This window comes from Urocampus carinirostris, chromosome 12, assembly GCF_059441175.1.
Source record: "Urocampus carinirostris isolate Australia breed hairy pipefish chromosome 12, RoL_Ucar_1.0, whole genome shotgun sequence".
NCBI lineage: Eukaryota > Metazoa > Chordata > Actinopteri > Syngnathiformes > Syngnathidae > Urocampus > Urocampus carinirostris.
The window spans coordinates 8,513,861-8,534,309 of record NC_142360.1 but is presented as its reverse complement, the minus strand read 5'-3'; the positions used below and the strand labels follow the sequence as shown (position 1 = coordinate 8,534,309).

The following is a 20,449-nucleotide window of genomic DNA, read 5'->3' as shown; positions in this document are numbered from 1 at the left end:
AGAAGGTGCTCTGGTCAGATGAGACCAAAATCGAACTTTTTGGCAACAATTCAAGACTTTATGTTTGGCATAAAAGTAGCATAGCTCATCACCCTCAACACGCCATCTCCACAGTCATTCATGGTGGTGGCAGCATCAGACCCAAACTCTGCCTTTCATCAGCAGGGACAGGGAAGATGGTCAAAATTGATGAGAAGAAGGATAGAGCCAAATACAGGACCATTCTGGAAGAAAACCTGATGAAGTCCGCAAAAGGCCTGAGACTTGGACGGAGATTTGTCTTCCAATGAGACAATGTTCCAAAACATAAAGCAAAAGCTACAATGGAATGGTTCACCAAAAGACATATCAAGGTGTTAGAGTGGCCAAGTCAAAGTCCAGACCTCAATCCAAATGAGAATATGTGGAAAGAACTGAAAACTGCTGTTCACAAATGCTTTCCATCCGACCTCACTGAGCTCGAGCTGTTTTGCAAGGAAGAATTGGCAAAAACATCCCTTTCTCGATGTGCAAAAACTGATTGAGACATACCCCAACTTGCAGCTGTAATCGCAGCAAAAGGTTTCGCTTCAAAGTATTAACTCAATGGGGCTGAATAATTTTGCACACCCACTTTTTCGTTTTTTATTTGTTAAAAAAGTTTAAAATATCCAATAAAGTGTGTTCCACCTGATGATTGTGTCCCACTTATTGTTGATTCTTCACAAGAAATTACAGTTTTATATCTTTATGTTTGAAGTCGGTAATGTGGCAAAAGGTCACAAAGTTCAAGGGGGGGCAATTAGTTTCGCAAGCTACAGTATGTGGAGGGGATTTAAGTAAAGGAACCAATGTAACTCAATACAGTTTCTTCTTCACAAATCTACTCAAGTAAAATTAAAAATACATGGTTAAACATGATCTTGAAGTACAAAATGTCCCAAAAAGTACTCAAGTATATATAATGGAGTAAATGTAATCCGTTACTACTCACCTCTGGCTGTGTGATATTGAATTACCATTCCATTTGTTCTTTTATTCGACAGATGGAAAGTAAAAGAAAGTGACGTGAATCATTTCACTTTGATGAGTTGACATCGGAAATCAAAGATGGATTACAAAAGTCAATTCCATTGAAGTTGGGAAAAAGTTTAAAATGTCAGTAAAATTAGAATAGAATGACTTGCAAACCTTTTCTAACCCATATTTAAATGAATACACCACAAAGACAAGATTATCCATGTTCAAACTCATAAACTTTATTTCCATAAGCAAATAATGATAAACTTAGAATTTTATAATTGCAACAAGTGCCAAAGTAGTTGGGAAAGGGGCTTCTTCACCATTGTGTTACATCACCTTTCCTTTTAATAACACTCAATAAACGTTTAGGAAGTGAGGAGACTAGTTGTTGAATCGTTGATAGTGGAATCCTTTCCCATTCTTGCTTTATGTACAGCTTCAGCTGTTCAACAGTCCGGGGTCTCCTTTGTCTTATTCTGCGCTTTATAATGCGCCACACATTTTCAATGGGAGACAGGTCAGGACTGCAGGCAGGCCAGTCAAGCACCCGCACCCTCTTACTACGAAGCCACGCTGTCGTGAGACGTGCAGTGTGTGGCTTGGCATTATCCTGCTGGAAGAAGCAAGGGCGCCCATGGTAAAGATTCTGTTTGGATGGCAACATACTTTGTTCCAAAACCTGAATGTACTTTTCTGCATTAATGGTGCCTTCACAGATGTGCAGGTTACCCATTCCTTGGCCACTCATGCACCCCCATACCATCACAGATGCTGGCTTTTGCACTTTGCGTGCATAACAGTCTGGGTGGTTCTGTTCTTCTTTGGACCGGAGGACACGACGTCCACAATTTCCAAACACAATTTGGAAAACTGACTCATCAGACCACAGAACACTTTTCCACTTTGTATCAGTCCATTTTAGATGGGCTCGGGCCCAGAGAACCCTGCGGCGTTTCTGGATGTTGTTGATGAATGGCTTACGCTTTGCAACATAAAGTTTTAACCCACACTTACGGATATAGCGTCGAACTGTATTGACTGACAGTGGTTTTCCAAAGTGTTCCTGAGCCCATGTGGTGATGTCCTTTACACATTGATGTCGGTTCTTAATGCAGTACCGCTTGAGGGCTCGGAGGTCACGGGCATTCAATAATGGTTTACGGCCATGCCGTTTACGCACAGTGATTTCTCCAGATTCCCTGAACCTTTTCACAATATTATGGACTGTAGATGATGATATCCCTAAATTCCTTGCAATTGTACTTTGAGGAATGTTGTTTTTAAACTGTTCAACAATTTGCCCACGCAGTTGTTCACAAAGAGGTGAACCTCGCCCCATCCTTGCATGTGAATGACTTAGCTTGTTCGGGTCTCCCTTTTTTATACCCAGTAACAACTCTCACCTGTTGCTAATTCATCTGTTCACCTGCAAATAGTTGGTTGATTTCCATTCATCCACTTTCTGAGTAGTTATTGACACCTGTCCCAACTATTTTGGCACGTGTTGCTGTCATCAAATTACAGAGTTGATGATTTTCTCCCAAAACAATAAAGTTTATGAGTGAAGACAATAAATATGTTGTCTTTGCTGTGCATTCATTTAAATATGGGTTGAAAAGAATTTGCAATTTACTTGGATCAATTTTTATTTGCAATTAACACACTTTCCCAACTTCATTGGAATTGAGTTTTGTATCCCACATTGTTAAGCAGAAAGCAGAAGAAAAAAGAAGCTTCTGCCTTTCTTTCTCGCCCTGAGTGGAATCGATCTGAGCGGCGTTCCACTTTAAAAACGGCTTTATTGAGCAAATGAAAACACATTGTTTTCATTTGGTGATTGATTTGATTTGGGTTGGCTCTAGTTTTGTGGCTATGCAAAAACCACAAGTGTCGTCTTGGCCCCGAGTGTTTCTAAAAATCGCCTTGAATGAGAACCTTCTCTTTTCGTTTTTTTCTTCTTCTCAACAGTGAAACCGACGCTCATCGACGTGGACATCTTTGTCAACAGCATTGGGCCAGTTTCCTCTATCAATATGGTGAGTCGCCAAATCTCATGTCAAACAATTAGTACGTCTGCGGATTATTTCCGTCTATTTTTTTCACATCGTCAGGGTTCGTATGGGTGCTTGAAATCCTTGAAAATGAGTTTTAATGCTGTGTTTTCACGGAGAGGAAAATGCTTGAAAGTTTAATGTATGCTTGAAAATGCAATGCCAAGTTTCTCAGCAGCCTGACGGTAGACCATGCAATAAATTAAGAAAAGTTGCCTGAAAATGAGGCAGACAGGCATGCTCTGGTGGCTAGTCATTATGCAGTTTCATGTGAAGCATCACTGCCCCCTATTGGTCGCACCCAAGAGGACTGCTCTGTTTTGAAAACCGGCTCTTCTGGCTCGGCTCATTCAGCACCCTAAGGGCTCCTCAGATTTTATGTTTTTTGCATGATATTAGTAATTATCCATCCATTTATTATCTGCGGCTCTTATCCTCAGTAGGGTCACGGGGTACTGGAGCCCATCCCAGCTATCTTGGGGCAGTGGGCAGGTTGCCTGAATTGGTTGCCAGCCAGTCGCAGGGCACACAGGGACAGATAACTCACTCGCTCATTCACACCTAGGGACAATTTGGCCAATTAACCCGACATGCATGTTTTTGGAAAGTGGGAGGAGACCAGAGTGCCCGGAGGAGACCCACACAAGCACGGGGAGAACATGGTATGCATTTGTATTGCGCTTTTCAAGTCAATGAAGACCTCCCAAAGTGCTTTACAATGCGCTTCACACTTTTCCCTTTTACACGCTAACTAACCGATAGCGTCAGCCATGCAAGGCAACTACCTGCTATCGGGGGCATGAGCGATTCGGTGTCTTGCCCAAGGACACTTCGACATATAACACGGGGGGTCCGGGAATCGAACCTGCGATCTCATGATCCCAAGACGAACGCTTTACCTCCTGAGCCGCCCCAAATGTTCTGCACTGGAGAAAGCCCCACTTATCGACATTATTACATCCGGTGAGAACATTATTATATCAATACATTGCCTTGGATGTTTCAATGACATTCAAAATTTTCAGGGTTGGATAGGGTTACTTTAACTTGATTACTTTAAATCACTTTTGGATTACTCCAATACCAAATATGCTAATAAAAGACAAAAGAAACTAAATATGAATAAAATGATGACTCACAACACGTGGTAAGCTTTCTCTCCTGGCTTTGATCTCCGGCAAAACTAACATAAAATGCGACAGAAACAGAATGAAAATAAATCCAAACAGCTTGCAAACATCATTTTTGCCGTTCCATGTATTCCGTTACTCCCCAAGCCTGCACAAAATTTAGTAATTTTATTCATATATAGTTTCTTTTGTCTTTTATTAGCATATTTGGTATTGGAGTAATCCAAAAGTAATTGAAAGTAATCAAGTTAAAGTAACCCTACCCAACCCGGAAAATTTCATGTTATCAGGTTTCATTATGGTACATGGTGAATTGGTACGTTCGGGAACGGTTCAAAAAGGGGATGCAGTCGTTCCATCCATTGCAATGTTCTGAGTTACTTTGTTTTGGGCTTATTTGCTCTTCAGCACTGTTGAAGCAGAATGACAGAACTCATGTCAGTTTATAGCAGCCCAATGACACAAAAAGAACATAGTTTGTATAAATATACATAGTAACATTTCAAAATAGCACACAGTATGTGCTAACAGAAATATAGTGACTCCTTTGAAGTCATTAATGTCAACTACAACAATAAACGCAGTATTATCTCCTTTGATGGTACTGGGAAAAATTGAAAAAATGGCCTTGAAGTGCTTGAATTTGGCCATATAAAGGTGTACGAACCCTGCATAATTTACCTAAATGTCACCGTGCTCTTTCTTTGGAATTATTTGTTCCGGAAAATAACCTTAATACAAAGCCAGGGCTTTCTGCCACTGCTTTTATTTCACACAATAAGAATTTCATTTTACTTTCAGGATTTCACAATGAAAGTACTAATGGGCCTTTATTATTATGAGCTACAAAAAAAGGACTCAGGCGGTAGACAGGCGTACCTGCCTGAGAGCTCAAACTCCCCGACAAACAAATCTATCTTAACCATTTGTCATTACATGGCAAATGGTAAATGCTATGACTGAAATTATATCCCAATTTCTGCACCAATTTCTTTGTACAAATTAAATTCTACAGTAGCGCAATAGTGCCAAACTTGGAAATTAACTATAGTACTGTACTTCTTAGGTGATGAGTTTGATCGATTTCCGACAAAAATTTCACCTTTCCACTTAGGTTTTGTGTTTTATGTTATAGCTATTAAACTTGGAAATAAAACAAAAAAAAAGTGAAACATTGGGTAAAACAGGAAAAATATCTTAAAATGTTGTCGAGATTTTTCTAGCTTTAATTTTGAAAATCGTTACTGCAATCAGTGAATGAATATGCCTCTAGATGTTGCTTGTGCGCCACCATAAACTCTTTTCTTTCTCTGTAGGATGCTAGAATTAATAAATAAAAAATAAAATAAAATCATGCAACTACTGAAGTTCTTTGAGTTCTGAAATGAATTACTAATCCTAAGTAAGTGGAATCAATGAACCAGGCCGATTGAAATAGCACACACGCAATTGATTAACACAGAGAATCAATAATAGAAAAAAAGGAGGGGGGGACGCCGGAGAAAATGGGAGTTTATGACCACTGAAAGTTACTAGCACAAAAAGAAAGTTTCCTGCTCATCGATTTGGGGAGATTTCCTTTGTACAGAAAAAAATGCTCATTCTAAGTACTTGTCTGTACTTGTCCAAGAAACACCACAGGAAATGGTGCCCCTACCACTCTAGTGGTTAAGGATCTAACCAATCAACCAACCAATTTTTGTAAAAAAATACATGAAAATGCTCATGTAAAACTGTAAAATTATCATATAAAAAGGTATAACGTACAAAAATTGTAATATGCAAAGTCTGGAAATGTAAATAAAAATGTGAAATTTATGTAAAAATAAACATGATCATTTGTTTTATGGAAAGCAGGAAAAGTGTCATGTAAAATTGCAAAAAGTGTCATGTAAAAACTTGACAATTATGATCCAAAATTTCAAGAAGTATCATGTAGAAAGGTAATATTATGTAACAACATGTGAAATTTATGTATAAACTGCTAAAAATGTTAAAATTTAAAACATTAAAAAAATGCTCGTAAAAAACGAAAAAGTATAATGTCAGTTTCAAAACAATGTCCATATGAAGAGACTTTTGAGTTACATCCAAACTCATTTATCAAAGAAAAGCAAGCACATTGAAACAAGGAAAAATAACGTTCTTGGATTGCGATGAAATAATCCCAACAGACTGAAACGTGAGCTTCCCTTGTATACTGTTTCATAGATTTCTGATTGGAGGATAGAACAAAGCACGGGCACGTAAGCGCATTCTGATTGGTTTAGTCATGAATCACATATTCAAATGCAGTGTATAATGTTGGTTGCTATATGGCGTGAGAGCATAATAAATGATACATCACAGCACATAGATAGTAGTCTTGGGAAAATTACCAGTGACCTCCAAGTTGTGGAGACAGAGTTCAATTGGCTTTGGGAAAGTTATGCTCCTGTCCTTGGGTTGTACGGTTTTGCTGAAAGGAGTTGCCGTGCACCTGTTTGATAACAGATAGGAAGCTTCCAGAGCTATAGACATCACGGTCCTTTGGCCTGGGAGAACCACGCTCCCGACCCTGGAGGTGCTCGCTCCGGAAAACAACTTCACAACGCAACTGCACAATTATTGAGTAAATATAAATGTATAAAGGTATAGAATATAGTATGAAAGGCACATTTAGACTATAATATCCCTTACATATAATGTACAAACAGTAATATGCAACGTCACGAAACGTTAATAAAAATGTGAAATTTATACAAGAATAAAATTGAAATCTTTCTGTAAAACAAGAAAAGTATCATATACAATTCCAAAATATTAGAAACATTTCTTTTATGTAACCAAATGAAATGTTTTTAAAAAATTGGAATTTATGTGTAATGAAACATGAAAATTATGACAGTTTTACGTGACAAGACTTTTTCACCGATGTAGCAGGACTACCCTTCAATAAAGTTCAAATTAATCAAAATTATTACGCAAATGATAAGTGCAGGTGGCATGCTCTTAAACGCTACTGGGGATAATCAACCAGCGGATTCAGAGCAATCAAATAGTGACTAGCTACTCATTACTGTAGTCAAGACCATCGCCATGGCAGTAACCTTCAACTTTCAAAGTTTGTCATTACTATATGAATACATATGTTAGATCTAGCAGAATCTTAGTTACTACATTTTTGGTTTGTCGTATCAGTTCCTGTTAGAACTGGTTTGGTCTGTTTTGAGGATTTTTTTTTGTCTTTGCACACTTTATTCCGATCCATCTATCTATCTACCCTGACCATATCTGTTGAGAGGGGTGACTGACAGCAAGACGAACACATACACAAAAAGAATGAAAAGGAAAAGGCAGCAAAAAAACACAAAAAATTTGACCAGGGCCAACCCAAATGCCCAAACACCCAAACAAGTTAAGCACCTCGGCACCCAAGTTGTTCATGCTTTCGTCCTTCCAGATGAAACGGAACACAAGAGAGGGGCCATGTCACTCGGGTCAGGGTGACACAAAACACTCTTCTGTTCAAAAGCAGGGCCGGACAGCTTTCACTGGTTTACCCCTGCCGCATCATACATGTGCCCTGCCCATCCCTTGGAATGTGTCCTAACATCCCACTATCATTTCACAACACCTCTCCACTCATTCCTATCACCAACAAGCGCTCTAGCCTCCACTACATTTAAACCTCTCTCCTCCAGTGCACTCGTAACACCATCCATCCACGTTAATCGCGGCCTTCCTCTTGGTCTCCTTCCATTTACTTCTGCTCTGTAGATCCTTCAACATTCGCTCCTCATCATCCTCTCCGTGTGTCCAAACCAACCAAGAACTCTCTCATCCAAACGCTCGCTCAGTTCCACCACTACTCCAGTTCTGTCTCTCACAATTTCATTTCTCAATCTATCCAATCTTGTCACTCCTAACATACTCCTGATACACTTCATCTCAAAAACATTGTATTTCCTTCTCAACTTCCTCCTCAACTAAATCCTGTGGTGAGGGGCCCTCTCCCTCTGGGAAGTGTGAGAATTCTCCCACCGTGGTCCGCTGCTAGTCGTAAAAGGCGACTAAAGTGGAGAGAGCGAGGGGACTGGGGTCCCTCTCCTCTCTATCTCTACTCCCCAAGAGACAGCAAAGCAAAGAAAAGGCGGCGGGAGACTAAAAGGTCTCCCAAACCCTAGTTGTAGGGTCACTAAATGTGAGAGGACTTGAATCCCACAAGCCATTATCCTGTAGCTCATATGTGTCCAGAATTTTCTGTAATAATAAAACTTCAGAGAAACTGCTCCTAGATTTTTTTTGACCATTTCACAAATCAGATATTAAACAAACACACAGACGAAGAAAAAGCCGCTTCTTTCCACAACCCATTCATGGTGATGTGAGACCCCAAAATATTTACAATTAAATATAAAAAATGCATCATCATAAAATCATTAGAAAACCCCCAGGCCATGTATGAACAAAACCTCAATTGAATTAATTACAATGAAACGATTAAATAAGCAGCGGTAAACAAAGAAAACCATAAGTTTTCTTGATGACCCAATTTTCTGTTGTTCTTTTCAGGGGCAATAAATAATAGATATTCCAAAATAAGGTTAGTGCTAGCTTCTGGTATTGCCAGAGATAAATGTAGGCACAAAATAAAAATTTAGAAAAGTATTTATCAACAGAAAAGCAAAGAGCGTCTGAGAGTGCACGTAAACAGAACAACAAATTTCACTAAGGTGTTCAGATATCAAATACATCAACGCTAGTGCAACACCGGTCAAACTATGCATCTCTCTTACTTAATGTTGATACACTATCTACATCTTAATGAACAAAACATGAATGAGAGGAAGAACGACATGGTCAAATCCGTACAGGCTCTAACTGAATAAAACATGAATGTAAAATATGCAGGGAACATACTCATGTGTGAATACTTCAACTACATAATGCTCCCCCTCTAACTGAACAAACCATGAAAAAAAACACAAGAAACCTTCCCACATGGGGACAGAAAACACTGAGTACAATGATGACGAAACCATGATATATAATGCAGGCACAAGAACTAAATGTAATTTAACAAAAAAGAGAAAACGAAAAATCAGAATATGATAGGACACTAACTAGTTCTAACTAAACAAAACAGAAAAGTAATGACGACCCCAGAAAAGGTGGAAAACCAACCGGTTCTAACCGAACAAAATACAGAATCAAAAGGGCATAGGGAAGATAATCACATGTGGATTGAACAACTACATAATGTTCAAACACCAACCACCTCTAAATGAACAAAACATAAAAGAAGACAAGAAAAAAACTTTCCCACATGTGGACAGAAACACAACTGAGTGTGTTATAATGACGAAACCAAGAAATATACGTAATGTGGGCACACTGACTATCTTTAACTGGACAAAAAATGTAAAGAAAGAAAATATAAATTATATTGGAACACCATCCATCCATTAGCTGCACCGCTTATCCTCAGTAGGGTCTCTTGGGTGCTGGAGCCCATCCTAGCTATCTTCGGGCAGTGGGCAGGAGACACCCTGAACTGGTTGCCAGCCAGTCGCAAGGCACACAGGGACAGACAACCATTCGGTCATTCACACCTAGGGACAATTTCGACCGGCCAATTAATTTAACATGCATGTTTTTGGAATGTGGGAGGAAACCTGAGTCCCCGGAGGAAACCCATGCAAGCACGGGGAGAACATGTAAACTCCACACAGGAGGTTCGATCTCATGACCTAAGAACTGTGCCGCAGACGCGCTAACCACTGCGCCGCCGTGCTGCATTGGAACACGAACTACTTCTAAAAAGAGGTGGGTCGCAACGCCCCAAAAATTCGCTAGTAAAAGTCTTGTTACTGTAGAATTATATTTCTCAAGTAGAAGTAAATAGTACGGTAATAGTCCAAACAATTACTTGAGTAAAAGTACAAAAAAGACTGGGTGGAAGAAAACTACTGTCATGATTACTGATGTGACTCAGCTGTGCCCACTCATTTGGCGCCACCCACCGCGGGTTCTGATTGGGTCCCTGTTACTATTTGAACCCTGTCCTGTCAGTCCCCTGTTGTCAGTCCGTCTGCGAATCTCAGTGAATACTAGGCAAGCCTTTTTCGACCCCGACTCCCACCTGTCCCATTTATGCTCCCGTATGTCTCCGGCTACGATCTGTTTTGCTCCTGACCACATCTGTTCTCCCGTCCCGGCTTACGACCTCTTTTTGCCCGCGACTACGTCTACTCTCCCGTTCTGGCTTACGACTCGCTTACGACCTCACTTTGCTCTCCCAGTCCCGGCTACTGACCCGTTTTTTCCGTCCCTGACACCGCCATAGCCCGCTACAGAAGATACACTTCTGTGATCGGCTCACTACCTGAGCACGAGAGCGACCGGATCGTGGGCGCAGTCCTTCCTCTTGCCTTCAATAAAACTCGTGAGAAACGTAACGCAATTGGGTCCTGTTTCTGTTCTGCTCCTGACAACTACTCAAGTACTTCTTATTATTTTTTAAACAACTATTCAGTTAGATCACCAAATCATCAAAATCCATCCAATCAACAATAAATTACTTTTAATGTAATAATATGTTAAAATAATCAAAGTAAAGTCAATTACTTTGACTAATAACAAAAGTATAATAGTATAAATCAAAGAACTAAATCAAGCACTAGCAGCACATTTCAAGCAACCATTTCAGGATGTACCTGCCCACTGCCCGAAGATAGCTGAGATGGGCTCCAGCACCCCCGCAACCCTACTGAGGATAAACGGTGCAGAAATTGGATGGATGGATAGTTGGAACGCTAACTCTAACTGAACAAAAACATGAAAGGGAGACCACGCTAAATATGTTGGGGCACTAACCACCGCAAAAAAACATGGAAGAAAGACAACACGGTATATTTTGGAACATAAATGAACTCTAACTGAACAAAACATGAAAGGGAGACAACAGAGGATATGTTGGAACTCTGACAAACTGAAATAAAACACGAACGATCGACTATGCAGAAAATTTCGGGAAACTTGCTAGCTCTAAGTGAACAAAACATGAAAGAGAGACAACAGAGGATATGTTGGAACTCTGACTGACAAACTGAAATAAAACACGAATGATCGACCACTCAGGAAATGTCGGGACACTCGCTAGCTCTGACTGAAGAAAACATGAAAAGATGTAAGGCATGTACCCAATACAACAATAAGAGCCATGACGGCAAAACCATAAAATACGGGATATAGCAGTTGAAATGCATGACTATGATAACCAATTGGGAGAGACCCAGTGACCGGAAGAAAACTAGATACACAGAGAAACAATAATCCGACAATTCCACTAAAAGTACTAAGGTAATCGAGCTCCTCCCAGCCTGGTGCCGGTCACCATCTAATGGGGCGTTCGACACACAGATTAGCAGCCCGGCAAGGCCTGCTTATGAAATCCACTTCTACAAATGTCCTCTCACCCTGGCACCATTTATTCCGCCCTTCATTATGTGAGGGATAACGTGGCGCTCTTTTTTTTCTTCTTTGCCGTGTTCCCCGCGGCGGCGCAAAACTAAAGGTCGCCCGTGCCCCGTGCTCTCGTTTTCTTGTAATTGGCCCGCTCCTTAAGCGCTCGCTTACAAAGGTCAGCCGCAACGTGAAAAATTTGGGGAAACCGGAGGAGGTCCGAGTGTTCGGCAAAAGAACGGTTGCCATGGAGACATGCTGCTTTCTCTTTCCTTGCTTAGCGCTCAAGTCGTAATAATAGTAATTCAAACGCTCGGACCATTTTCTTCTTCATGGCCAAGCTTCAGGATGATTGTCTGGTTTTCCACAGTTGTAAGTGGAATTTATGTGAAAATGACTAATTCTCTGTCTAATTTTTAAATAATAGTTCCTCCAGATTGTTTTCATTTGTCGAATCATGATTGACTCGCCCAGCAAAATTTTATTTTGTTTAATGAAACCGGTGCACAAAATGGTTGTTTCAAACCACAATATGCATCCAAACTGAAAAGCAGTGGAACTTATCTGTTCGCCGGAGTATCCTTTAATCCTTGAACAATGACAAGTAATTCGGTCAGTTATCGCGTCAACCACCGCTAACACTATCCATCCATCCATTAGCTGCGCCGCTTATCCTGAGTATGGCCGCGGGGGTTCTGGAGCCCATCCCAGCTATCTTGGGACAGTGGGCAGGGGACACCCTGAACTGGTTGCCAGCCAGTCGCAGGGCACACAGAGACAGACAACTCACTCGCTCATTCACACCTAGGGACAATTTGGACCGGCCAATTAACCTGACATGCATGTTTTTGGAATGTGGGAGGAACCCGGAGTGCCCCAAGGAAACCCCCGCAAGCACGGGGAAAACATGCACACTCCGCACAGGAAGGCTGGTAGCTGGATTTGAACCCATGACCTCAGATCTGTGCCACGCACGCGCTAACCACTGCGCCGCCGTGCCGCCCCCTCTGACACTAAACACAGACTTTTTACGTCTGTGTCGCTATCTCCACCGTATAGTTCTGCTGGTTTTATATATATACATATATATATATATATATATATATATATATATATATATATATATATTAACATCACTTCATATTGAGGTTTTTGTATATTTCCTTGCCCGCATGTAGTTTCTGGATTAAGGGCTATACAAATTGAGTCGACTTGACTATTTCAGGTTCAATTTTCCTTTAGACATGTTTGTGGGTCCGGTGATAATGACTTTCCACCCAATTTTATGTTGTGTCATAGGCTACCTTTTGAAAGGGACAGTGTGTACTCTCTACGGTCCCGTAGTGGTAAAAAAATTTCATTAATTAAATAAACCAATATTGATTTAACAAATAAGCAAAACGCATGATATTACATAAAAATGCATTTTTTTTAATACTTGTAGGTGTAGAAATGAGTATTTACTTAACATGAACTTCACCAAAAGGAAGCTGTAGTGGTCGGACATCTTGCTGCTATGGGTACCCATAAAAAAAAGGTCATGCGAAATGCTTGGCATTAAAAAGGGGGGAAGAATAAGGGCGTGTTTTGGTAACTTTGAGTCTCTGTACTGTAGTTTATATTCTTCCTTGTGCATTTTAACACTTGTTTTTGGTCACACTAAAAATACTAGGATATCCAGAGGTCAAATAATATACACTGTCCCTTTAGGGCAGGGGTCGGAAACTTTTTGACTCAAAGAGTCATAAAAGCAAAATATATTAATTTTATTTTGGGAAAGAGCCACACCATATATTAGGAGACAAATTGACCAAATTGCTAAACCCGCGCTCCAGACAAAAGCTTAGTCTTCAGCACATTTATTTTTGATGATTTAATAAAAATTATGATAAGAGAATAATGGCAGAGCCCGTGTCCCAAATTCAACAAACATACCACTTTAAACTTGTCTCTTTCTTGCAATTACTCAAGGTCGGTTAAACTCATTTTGACCCTTTTTTTCATACATAATGGTTTCAAAACCAGATGCAAGCAGTTATTTTGTAAAAACATCACAACATTCTGCAAACAGGGAGCCTGATGTGCTTACCTTTGGCGCAGACGGCGATGGGAGGTGGTGCTTGCACTTTTTGCATAGCTCCACCCATCCTTCCCACTCACCCAAATAAATAACTTTAAGTTCTCTTCTGGTGTTTTGGCGTAATTACAGTTTGTTCTGTGGATTCATCATAACACTGAACACAGATTATACTGTATAGTGAGCTTTTATATAAAGGATTCTTTTGCGTTGTACAGGCCAAAAACAATTTTTTTTTTCCCTTTGACACATTGACTGTAAATTGAAGTGAAAAACGTGCCCTATATATTCTGCGAAGTACTACTTTGTTATTCAGCTTTGGCTTGGCTTTGCCTGTATCTGCACAGAATTAATGGCTCAAGTTTTGAACGAGATGGAGAAAATTTGCATGCAATCAAAGTGTCCACAGGTACTCATAGAAAGAGCCATATATGGCTCGCGAGCCCCCTCGGAAAAAGAAATCCTCCCGCGCACCCCCCAAGATCAATCTTTTTTTTAAGTGATCACTTCAAGCTCCAGTGTGTAATATCTGACCACGAGAGGGCACTGTTATCTAATGTGATGAAAACCAGTGCCAAAGCATCACTGCGTAGCAGCTAGATGCCAAACAAACCTGGCGGCAACTTTTAGGTAGGGATTCCACTATGTAAAATAAATACAAATTCCTCCACCTTTGATTTTTCATAAAAAGTAACATTAGTATGATAGTTAATGTATTTTTGCTTGGTATTGAAATCAATGTTGTTGTTTTTTTACTGAATGAATGTTTTTCTAGAACGCACTAAATATTACCCACTGTACCTTTAATATCAGTGGGGAAAAAACAACGACTGGTCGTAACACGACTATTCCGTCTATGCTGAATCTGCTTCTCATAAGTGTGATTTGTTTGTAATGTCTTGAAGTGACAGCCTAATGTATTTGGCTTCATGCTGGATGCTGCCAACATTTTTAACATAGCAAGCACACTGCTCTTTGCTCGTCTCCCTCAATGGTCACAGTCAAGTGCTACATATGCTTTGTCAACACTTTTTTGGTCTCTTTACCCAGGCTCTCTTTGCCTATCTCCACATCCGTGTTAAATATTTTTTTCATGGTGTCACTTGAAGGTCTGCTCCACTTCGTGACCACACTTCATACTCAGTGCTTATACTATACATTGTGCTATATGAACTGCGTGGAGGCTAAATGTAAGCATAACACTCAGCCAATGAAAACACCTCTTCGCCCTGGTGTAATGGAATGCAATTGCACTTTATTCTGGGAAAGTTTCAAAAAGTTACCATGCCTGCCCCCCTAGAGGGAGCCTTGCCAATATTTGCTAACCACTGCCATACAGCATCTAGTGGTCAAAACACACTGTCCGTTTGGTTAATTAATTTAGCTGCTTTTTTATTATTTAATTGTACTTTGGTCCTAGTTCCATTAGAGATTTTTTTGATAGAAAACTGAATGTGTAACTTCGTCAATTTTGAACACTGCTGTTTAAAGTTTGAAATCCAAAATACACTGGAGTCAATTTTTGGTTCACGTTCAAGCATGGAGGATTTTTCTGCTTCGTGTTATTGTAGAATAAGAACGAAAGCTGGGAATCCCACGAGATAATGGTATTATTCCGGTTCGTCTTGGCAGGAATACCAGATCGACATCATCTTTGCGCAGACGTGGACCGATAACCGCCTGCGTTACAACAGCACAGTGAAAATTTTGACGCTGAACAGCAACATGGTGGGCCTCATCTGGCTGCCCGATACCATCTTCAGAAACTCCAAGAGCGCCGACGCTCACTGGATCACCATGCCCAACCAGCTGCTTCGGATTTGGAACGACGGCAAAATACTTTACACCTTGAGGTAAGCTGATGCAAGGCAGTCGGCTTGGTCTTGGCATTAGTGGGGACATAGCCAATTTCTCATTAACTGATCACATAATATTAATGGGGACAAAACTATGAATGCTTGATACTGGCGGCGACGCGCCCCCTCCTTTCTAGCTAAAATGAAGCACTTGAGCTAACGAGTAGTTCAAAGTCAACTTTAGATTTAATTGTTCATTTTCATCAAAAAAACATTAACTCCTGACAACTATCGTATATTCTGGACTACAGGGCACACCTGTTTGAGACACGCAAATTTAAGGAAGAAACTCAACTTTGTCTTTGGACAAGCCACACCAGATAAAAGCCTTTGAGCAAACACTCGCTTACATTAATTAAAAAAAAACAACAATGGGGAAATGTCTAGTACAAATAAGTAACACAATGTGCCGCAATTAACCCCCCTCTTGTGTAAGGGTTGCCACGGATCTGTTTTGCATTTTAAATGCAGACAAAAACCACACTTATTTTTTTGCATCAAGGCTTCTTGATTTTGTTCAGAATGTCTAGTTCAATAAAATAAAGTATATACAGACGCAGCCCTACTTACGAACGAGATAGGTCCCGGACAATTGTTCGTAAGTTGAATTTGTTCGTAAGTTGCGTCAGTGCTATATTTTGTATGTTTAAGGTTTATATGAGTATGTTTAAGGCTTGTATTGTTTTGTACTACAAATACATATTTCATAAAATAATATGCTCTATAAAGATTTTTAAAAAGTTGAGTTCAACTTACTTGATACGCTTCAAGTGGTCCTCCTCCGTGGTAAAAATTGCCTGAAAAAAAGCGTTCCGACCATTTTCTCAACCGCATCAAGCTTTCTTATTCCACTTTTATTTTAAACAAACGGTTCGCCTCTTCTTTACACTTTACACAAACCATATTGAATGGATGCTAGAAGTAATGAACAACAAAAATGTCAAAGTTCTTAGCGCACTGGAGATACAGTACAGAATGTTTACACACGAACTAGGAAAAGGAAAAAAATGATCGTATCTACCTTTTTATGCAAGTCGAATGAGTATAGGAGCGTCTGTACATATATTTTTTACAATATAAAACACTAAATAAAATTCTTACATTTGTAGTCTTTGGGTCGGTTTTGACTCGGCTATAAAAAACAGGATTGTAAAGCTCTAACTACAGCCAAAACTGAAATCATAAGTTGACTGTCAGTCAACACAGTGACTTACAGCCCCTCTCCCATTCATGTGAGCTATAGGGGATTCTCATTTTGCCGTTTTACTAGTGTATCTAAACAAAAATAAAACGTGTCAAGACATGTAAGGTTAATTCAGTGAAGAGCTGGTAATGCGCAGAGTATTTCCCTGACAACAGTGTAACTTCAAACCTTTCGGATGATTTTAGGGGGCTTCACATTTGACAAAACAGAGAACAAAGCCTGGTCCGACAAGCTTGTCCCCATCAGGTATATAATAGTTGATGAACATCCTATTCCTTTCCATGACAATTGCCCCTTCTGCCAATACATACCAAATAAGCCAGGGGAGTGTGGCTTCAAAATATAGGCAGTCTGTAGTGGCGAAACCAGCTTTATGTAGAATTTATAGATTTACACACGTAAAACGTTTTTTTTTTTACCAGCTATGACATTTAACAAGAAGGAGGAAACTTACCATAGTGTGAACAGTAAAGAAAAATAAACCTGAGCAACCTGCTGAAAAGCTGCAGATGAAGAGCAGTCCACAAAGACTGCTACACTTGTCAGTGAATGACCAGGAGAAAGCCAATGGTTGTGTTCTAAAATATGCTTAATCCATCTGTTTATAATGGATTTGTGTCGTAGAGCCACATCCACTGAGCGTGATTTCAACCCAAAAAACCAGCAGAGGAGATAAGAAATTTCCTTGTCAAGCCACACATTGAGCGAATAGATTGGGAGCGCCAAGATTTTCATATTGCAGCCTTGATCAGACAGCTTCAGAGCCCACCTAGAACTCTGTCCATACAATCAGCAACACAAAGAGCATGACTGTCAGCATCCTCCTCAGCTAACCCTTCCTAAATAACGGCCAAAACCCCACTTAGTCCAGTTGATTCCAAAAGAAGGATGTCAGATCTGCCCAAGGAACCTTTAAAATAATGACTTTAAGAATACTTATATTTTGGGCTAATTTATAAATCATGTGCTTTAAATACCAGAGTTCATCTCAGAGTAATATATACTTTCACAATCTGATTTCCAAAAAAGAGCGTAATCTATTAATGATTGTGGTGATGGTGATGCAATGACTAGTAATCATCTTATTAGCAGTGTAGCGCAACGGTTGCTTTCTCACTCCAAACCTGAGCTCATCCCATTTATTAAATATGCAAATAGTTGAAATATGGGTCATTTTGACTGGTTTTGCCATGCCCGGCCTGTTGTGCCTTGCAAAACATTTCCGTGGCAACAAAGTCCTAATCTTTTTCTGGCCACTATTTGGTAACAACACAACAAATTAATGTTGAAAAAAAGGATGATAAGTCAAGTCATGTTTATTTGTATAGCCCTTAATGACAAAGAGTCTCAAAGGGCTGCACAGACCACAGATTATTGCAAACCACAGACTATTATGACACCATCCCCTGATCTAAAACCTACGTGAAGACAAATAATACACAGATATTGTCAACATAAAATATAGGTTATTCATATTCTATAGAATAGAAGTGTGTTTTAAGCTTAGATTAAACATTTCCGCTGAAGTTGCAGATCGAATCTCAGTGGAAAGAGCATTCCACAGCACCGAATGGAGAACGTTCTCGAAACTTACGGATCTCTTCTTGGCTCTTGGGATCACTAGAAGACCAGCATTCTCAGAGCTAAGGCTCCGGACCAGAACATAGGGGGAAATTAAATCTGAAATATATGAGGGAGTCCATGCATGATTTTGTATGCTACCACCAGAACCTTAAAATCACATCTTAAGCCGACAGGAAGCCAATGCAGGTTAGCTAAAATAGGGGTAATGTGATCAAACTTTCTTGTCTTGGTTAAAAGCCTCGCTTTAGCATTTTGTACCAGCTGAAGGCTCTTGATTTTGGACTCCGGAAGACCGGGAAGTAGTAGTGTTGTTTGTTGTAGTGCATTACAGTAATAGAGACAGGAGGTAATAAACACATGAATTATAAAGTGATATATATATATATATATATATATATATATATATATATATATATATATATATGAGTCTCTGTAGTTTATATTCTTCCTTATGCTTTTAGCACTCCCCCTTATGCTCATTTGCACTCAGCAAAACAGCAACATGTAGTTAGTTGTCAGACGGAGCACACTGTCCCTGTACTGTAAGTGCAGCCCACCCAAATTGTGGATTCATTTATCACTGATTACCTCTTATTCTGTAAAGCATTTTTGTTTACTAAGATATTTGAGAGCCGTGGAATTTTTTTGCGGAGGTTTTCATTTGGGAAACCCTACTCCGCCCAACTACACCCAGATCCCTGACCCCAGCTTCAAGTAATTTCAAGTCATGTTTGTATTTCCCTTATTTGTATCGCCCTTAACCACAAGAAGTCTCAAAGGGCTCTACAGACCACAGACTACTATTATTACTCAGTAAATTGAATTTGAGACCCTTGCTGTAAACGGTCAATGCCTAGCTTATTTTATTATGTGTTAGCAGTAAGCTAGAAGACTAAACATTTGAGTTTTTAATTTTAGCGCTTAAGTCAGAGTGTAAATAAAGACTTTAAAATCAAGTGACTCGCTCATTTGTACGTAATAATTGATATGGTGGATGGTTGTTACTTTTGGTTGCAGGCTGACCATAAACGCTGAGTGCCAGCTGCAGCTTCACAACTTTCCCATGGACGAACACTCGTGTCCACTCGTTTTCTCCAGCTGTGAGTATGCAACGTTTCATGTCCTTTAATCCAAATCAGGTTCCAGATTTTTATTACTTTATTTGAAATCATATCACTTTGTTTCTATTAGTTTCCTTTGAAAACCCGTTTTCAAGTTTTTGTGAGGCAAGGGAAACATTTTAATAAGAAAATAGCGTATGCAAATATTCAGTTTAGTTGTTTTTTTTTTTTTTCAAAATGTCAGTACCTGTTATAAGAGCTACAAATATAATAGTTATGCATTTTTCTTATCAATGTATCTTCAGTGCTGTGACGTACAGACCGTACGTGAGGCACGTCATATTTACAAATAAATGAACCTACATCTCATTTATCAAGAAAGCAATACATAAATTGTAGCATCGAAAAAAAAGTTAATTGTCTTACCTTAGCTTATAAATGCCCAAATCTTTTTAAAGAAAAGCATCATGTCATGATTACCGATTGGAATCACCTGTGCCCGCTCATTTGGCGCCAGCTGCTGCGGGCTTTCTGATTGGCTGCCTATCACCATTTGAACTCAGTCCTGTCAATCCCCGTTTGTCAGTCGGTCTGCGAATCTCCGTGTATACGAGGCTAGCCTTTTTCGACCCTGTCTCCGGTATCAATCCCGTCTGTCCTTTCCTGTCCGGTATCTTGCTCCTGTATCCAGTATGCGCTATCGATCCTGTCTGTCCCGTCCTATCCGGTATCTTGCTCCAGTATCCAGTATCCAATATCGATCCCGTCTGTCCAGTCCTGTCCGTTATCTTGCTCGTGTAACCAGTATCCTGTATCGACCCCGTCTGTCCTGTCCGGTTTCGATTTCGTCTGCCTCTGCCTTCCTGTTTTCCCGCGCCTGACTTCTCTGTCTTACTTATTCCGTCCAGCGATCGTTGAATCACTGGCGCTCGTGTTCACGCTCATGACATCCCCATTTCTGTAAAAAAAGCTTGTGTGATAACGTTACGCATCTGGGTCTTCCTCCTGTTCTGTTTCTGACATTGAGGGCAAGGAAAA

The 20,449-nt window shown here is 39.9% G+C and overlaps 1 protein-coding gene across 1 annotated transcript in view; it reads left to right on the top strand.

The window, feature by feature from the left end:
- Positions 1 to 20,449, top strand: part of gabrg3 (gamma-aminobutyric acid type A receptor subunit gamma3) — a 42,680-nt gene that overhangs the window by 8,660 nt on the left and 13,571 nt on the right. The window contains exons 4-6 of the mRNA XM_088350472.1: positions 2,971 to 3,038; positions 15,339 to 15,559; positions 19,368 to 19,450. Coding sequence (XP_088206598.1) covers positions 2,971 to 3,038; positions 15,339 to 15,559; positions 19,368 to 19,450 — 372 coding nt within the window. The remainder of the gene's footprint in view (positions 1 to 2,970; positions 3,039 to 15,338; positions 15,560 to 19,367; positions 19,451 to 20,449) is intronic.